The 5,941-nt window shown below is 35.1% G+C and overlaps 1 protein-coding gene across 3 annotated transcripts; it reads right to left on the bottom strand.

The window, feature by feature from the left end:
* Positions 1-3,511: 3,511 nt before the first annotated feature.
* On the bottom strand, positions 3,512-5,708 carry LOC126785413 (uncharacterized). 3 transcript variants are annotated; one of them, XM_050511098.1, is made up of 3 exons: positions 5,278-5,708; positions 4,127-4,364; positions 3,512-3,995 (listed from the first exon to the last, which is right to left on the bottom strand). In XM_050511098.1, the coding sequence occupies exons 1-2, from the start codon at positions 5,617-5,619 to the stop codon at positions 4,152-4,154; spliced, it is 555 nt and encodes a 184-aa protein (XP_050367055.1). In that variant the 5' UTR covers positions 5,620-5,708; the 3' UTR covers positions 3,512-3,995; positions 4,127-4,151. The 3 variants fall into 3 exon arrangements, with proteins under 3 accessions (XP_050367055.1, XP_050367056.1, XP_050367057.1); XM_050511099.1 differs by having other exon boundaries at positions 3,512-3,871; XM_050511100.1 differs by lacking the exon at positions 3,512-3,995 and adding an exon at positions 4,507-4,587 and having other exon boundaries at positions 4,316-4,364.
* Between the last annotated feature and the right edge of the window lie 233 nt (positions 5,709-5,941).

The following is a 5,941-nucleotide window of genomic DNA, read 5'->3' as shown; positions in this document are numbered from 1 at the left end:
CTCATGTAATTGAACTACATGCTTAAGTAATTGGTCATGTAAGTACTCAATTATTTGGTTACTACTTGTGTAATTGCTTGTGTAACTAATCAAGTAACTTGATTAGTTCATTAACTAATCATGTAACTACTCAGGTAACATGACAAGTAACTACTGAAGTAACCAGTCATTGGTCATGTTACATATTATTTGCAGTGTGTCGTTGTACGACAAAGTTACGTGTTTGATTATATCAGTAGCTCATGTAATTGGTCATGTAACTACTCAAGTAACTGATCATATAGATAACCATATATATAACTAGACATGTAACTATATTGGTAACTAGAGTAGTAACTACCAAGCTACTAGCCATGTTGTTGGTTCTGGAAATGAAACTGGAGCAGTAATTGCCATGCTGTTGTCTAAGCTATTAGATAACTATAATGATAACTGTAGCAGCATGGTACTAAACCCAACACTATACTTCAATATCTTGACCAAAATACCTTGATATGAAAAGAAACAAGCCACAATATGAAACTAAAGAATGGAGTTACTGAAATTGTGACCAACTATGTAAGACCAAGTAGGTTTGTATCTCTAATCAGAACTTTAGTAAGAGAATCCAAACTAACCAAGTAACTACTAAAATACTAGCTAGGTAACCACCCAAATGTGTGTCTCAACGCCAATATTATACGTTTTACCATGTCATAGCCCATGTAACCGGTCATGTAACTATCGTTGTTTGATTGTCTATCCAAATAATTAGTTACATGATTAGTTACTTAAATAGTTACATAATCAGATACTGATAAAGTGATAATATTGAGTAACTATTGCATTGTGCAACTGTTTAGGTAACTATATTAGTAACTGTCTTGGTAAATATATTAGTATCTCTATTGAAACTGAGTAACTATTATTACCTCTGTTGGAATTGAGTAACCGTTTTGGTAACTATATTAGTAACTCTATTGGAATTTTGTTATTGTCTTAGTAACTATATTAGTAACTCTGCTGGAATTGAGTAACTATGTTCATAACTATGTTAGTAACTCTATTGAAATTGAGTAACTATTAGTAACTCTGTTGGAATTGAGTAACTGTCTTGGTAACTATATTAATAACTATGTTGGAATTGCGTATTTGTCTTGTAACTATATTAGTAACTCTCTTGGAATTGAATAACTGTCTTGGTAACTATAACGGTAACTAACACGTAACTGTCACATATCTATGTTGGTATTAATAACTGTGTCGATGAGTAACAGTTCACAGAAGCATAAGAACAAATTTAATTCAGCAACACTCCACCCCTCACATCATCAACTCATCAAGAAAAGTTTCACCACCTCCCCTCACATCTGGTCTTTCAAACGTGTCTCAATCATGGTCGACCACATTTATAGATTCCTTTCGCGCATTTCGTCAAACACCTTCCATGCATCTTCTAGAAATCCCTATTTTGTATATATGTTGACGGGCTTGACCTCCACAAAGGGATTTACTTCAATTCATTAATCATGTTAATACTTCAATGGAGCATTGAGCCTATTCACATCCTTATGGACGATTCATCTTCTCACTCGAATCAGAAGTCCTTGACAAACATGAACTCAGTTTGGTTCTCCTCCTCTACCACAGCGTCGATGTCGTTTTGATACAAGAGGCAATTGATGGATGTGTTGTTGTTGTTCTTCTTGGCTTCAGATTTTCAAGGGTTGGTCCATATAGCTCACTTTTATTCGTTGCTCGGACAATGAGAATTGGAAAAGGGAGAAGATCATAAACAAAAGGATTGGAGAGAGAGTGTGTGTGTACATGGGTGTTAGGTTTAGATCAAAGTTTAACAAGTGACGGTATAAAGGACATGGAAAAAAAGAAAAACAGCCCAATTTTAGGCAAAAATGCCAATTTGCACCCCAAAGTTAGTCATAATTATCAGTTTCCACCCCGAACTTGTATTTGAGTAAATGTACCTCCTAAACTTGGTAAAATTTGCCGATTTGCACCCCATCCGTTAAATTTAATGTTTTTCATCCAATTTTAAGTCACATGTCATGCATTTGAGGGGCAATATTGTCATTATATATCTATTCATATTTAATAATGAAATAAATTAATAAAATTACTTAAGAGCAATACTTGCTTCTATGTTTTTTTTGTTTTTTTTCGAAACATGTTATTGATTTATATATTTATTATTTTACGTGATATAGTATGTTAAAAGATATTAGAAAAATATAAATAAATACATAGAAAATTAAAAATAAATGTGTACATATAAAAATATATATATGTATACACAACACACTATATTTGAATGGGTGGGTATGTTGAATATATAATTCGAAGTAGGGTTAAGTATGTAGAAAAAAAATGTATATAAATAATTTGATTAAAAAAAATAATCCTCATTTTAAATAATATTTTTATTTGTTTTTAAGATATATAAAAATAAAAAATGACAATATTACCCCTAATGTGCATGACATGTGATGCAAAATTAGATATAAACAGTTAAATTTAACGAATGGGGTGCAAATTGGCAATTTTTACCAAATTTACGAGGTAAATTGAATCAAATGCAAGTTCAGATGTAAATTGACAATTTCAGCCAAATTTAGGGTGTATTTTGTCAATTTGTCCTAATTTTATCATTCATTCAAAACCAATGAACCTTTTTATCATGTGTACTATGGTATAAAGACACATATTTATCAAGTGACAAACTAAGGTCTTTTTTTAACATTTTGACCTTGAAATGACTTTTTTAAATAAATGTTTTTTGAGAAATTAGTGTAATTAATCAGTGTAATGATGTATAAAATCTTTAAGACTTCCTCAAATTTGAATCTTTCTGTATGTAAAAAAAAATTGAATCTTTCCATCCATACACAGACTAGCAGACGGGAGCTGTCAATGAATAGAAAAGGCAAGCACAATTGCTCGTTCAGAGGGTTTCGGAGTCTATATATATATCATGATTTAATCTCTTCTAAATTAAATATTAGGTCGATTAGGTCAGTCACGCTGTATGTATATATATATGTATATATATATGTATACATATATATATACATACAGCGTGACTGACCTAATCGACCTAATATTTAATTTAGAAGAGATTAAATCATGATATAATACATATATAATAACCAATCACAGTTTGACAGAAAATTTGAGAAGGGTCAATTGACCCTTCTGGCCCAATGTGGCTGCGCCTGTGTACCCAGGCTTGCTTAGAAAGTTGGTGAGTATGTATTGATAGTAATCATTTTGTCTTTCTCATTTCTATCCTATAAGCCCTCCGTTTCCAACATCTGCCCTTGGTTTGTTCGCCTTGTAGGCTGAGTTTGTTTGTTTATCTCTTTTTTCTCTAATAAATTTGAGTTTACCAAAAAAAATTAAAAAAATCTGTCGTAGCTGTATATGTATATATATGTAAGATCTTGGTTCACACAACCTTGCATTTTATTCGAATACTTTCAAAAAAGTACGTACGTAGAGATGAGAGAAAATATAGAGAGAAATCAGAGAATCATAACTACGGATGTAACATCTGGTGATACTGGTTTCTTGCGAAAAATTACAGATGCGGAAACATTACATAGTCTTCATAAAAAAAACGCCCAAGAACAACACTGTTCTTCATTTGCAGCTGAATTCAAGCAAATAAATTTCTTCAAGTACGTCTCACTAAAACAATCATTATTGATATGGGACACTAACGAGAAAGGGGACACCCCGCTGCATGTTGCTGCAAGAGTTGGATGCGGTAAAGTTGTTCAGTACCTCATCAAACAAACTGAAGCGCAACCTGTTCAAGGAGTAGTACTACTGGAAAGTGGCCAAACTCACAAGGAGCTGCTCCGGATGACCAATTCTCAGGAAAGAAGAACCTAATTGTACATTAGCGTTTGTTATGCCTAGCAATTTATTTCATGAAATTCTATTTTGGTATGTGACAGACGTCCTGCAGCTCTTAGGTTGACCAGCACGGAGTATTCCTAAAATTTCAATCCATACTAGTAAGTAGTAACCAAAAAAAACTCAGACGATACTTCAGATCAAAATTCACAGATCAAAATACATTTTTTTAACAAAATTTGAAAATAAGCAGAGAACTAACAAGCCTTACAGGTAAAAAGATGATTGGTCGCCTATCACCAACCAAGTTTTTTCAGGAAATCCCTGGTCCTCTTCCTCATTCGTGTAAAAACTATTACCACAAGAGCAAGGATCCAAGGAGGGAAGTTTCCGCCAAAGAAGTTAAATTTTTGGATAAATTCCGGAGGATCCTTCATAACAATTGTTATCAAGATAGTCATAAGAGCTACTCCAAGCAAAATCTTCGTGATTGGTTGGATCAAGGAATCCTGCAGTGAATGCAGACATGTATGCATCAGCCAAACAGTACCAAAAGACTACCAAGGGTGACACAAATCTTTATCTCTTTACAGAGTAAAGCAAGCCAAAGAGCCATGCTGCACAAAATACAGGCCAACATACAACCTATACCCTTTCTTAAGAGAAAAGGCACATTCTAGTCATAAGAGCTACTCCAAGCAAAATCTTCGTGATTGGTTGGATCAAGGAATCCTGCAGTGAATGCAGACATGTATGCATCAGCCAAACAGTACCAAAAGACTACCAAGGGTGACACAAATCTTTATCTCTTTACAGAGTAAAGCAAGCCAAAGAGCCATGCTGCACAAAATACAGGCCAACATACAACCTATACCCTTTCTTAAGAGAAAAGGCACATTCTTTCTCTAATACTATCTGATAATCTGAAGGAAATTCGAGACCAGAAACAGAGAAGATACAAGATAGATATAACAAATTCAGTAAATCCTGTCAGGCCGTTCATCAAGTGATTGAATGACGCAACGGAGCCATGGATGCAAAATAACATTGGCACCAAAACTACATATTAGTGGAGAAATGCAACCCCGCAGTCGGCCACTATAAAGATAGGTGCTAATACTTGACACCAGCCAACAACTAGCCCTCGAAAATAAACTATTCACCAGTCAACAATAATCATATATAGCAAGCAGTATCAGCACAATTCCATGCTGGAATCGAAAATTTGAACCTAGGGACTAGCCATTATACAATAATGTGAAATCTGAAATGCACAGTGAACTGAAGGAATATGTAGTACTAAATATGAGATGTCAAACCCCCCAAACATAACAAGCAAAGAAAGCTTCGGAATTTCATGTCGGACCGACCAGATAAAACAAAGCATATATACATATCGGAACTGAATTTGAAATTGAATACCCTTGGCTCGCCGTCGATGTGAACCTCGGATCCATCTCGATATGGGAGAATAGAGCGGCCATTTCGGTGGTTAAAGCGGATGGGGACGCCGCGACCGGACTGGGGATTGAAAGCGTAGAGAGATTTGAAGCCGTACTTGTCGAGAATGTCTCGAACCTCCAACTGGTTCTGGTCCCAACCTCCAAGGCTTGACTTGAACGAATCGATCGGACCTTTGCCCTGTCGGTACAGCCGCACCTCTACTTCTGCAACCTTGGTCTTCAGTCTCGGCTGCGGATCCGGGTTTGGGTTTGGGGTTGAACCCAGCTCTTCGATTTCGCTCACTTTGTTATCGTCCTCCATTTTTGGATTGTGATCGTGGTATTGTTTTAGGGTTTGGTATTATATGCAGCTGCCTTGCTTCGTGTTTTGGAGGTTTAAATGGTTGACTTCCGTTGGCTGCTCCGCCCAATATTGATCGAACAAATTTTATAGTCTCATTTTCAGAACCGAATCTCGCTTTAAAATTAGTGTGAAATTCTTTATTTTACTGATTTTTCCGTCACTTTTTCACATCTCCATTATTTAGTTGTTAGGTATGTATGTATAAATCATTCATAAAAAATTTCACTCAATTTGGTAACCGTTTGAGCTTTCATAATTATGATTTACAATAACGGTTATA

This window comes from Argentina anserina, chromosome 2, assembly GCF_933775445.1.
Source record: "Argentina anserina chromosome 2, drPotAnse1.1, whole genome shotgun sequence".
Lineage (NCBI taxonomy): Eukaryota > Viridiplantae > Streptophyta > Magnoliopsida > Rosales > Rosaceae > Argentina > Argentina anserina.
This window is presented reverse-complemented; position numbering and strand designations above follow the sequence as displayed.

Coding starts and splice junctions, on each gene's coding strand:
- LOC126785413 (XM_050511098.1), bottom strand. CDS start 5,619: ATGGAGGACGATAACAAAGTGAGCGAAATCGAAGAGCTGGGTTCAACC. Junction 4,365..5,277: donor ACATCGACGGCGAGCCAAGG/GTATTCAATTTC, acceptor CATTCACTGCAG/GATTCCTTGATCCAACCAAT.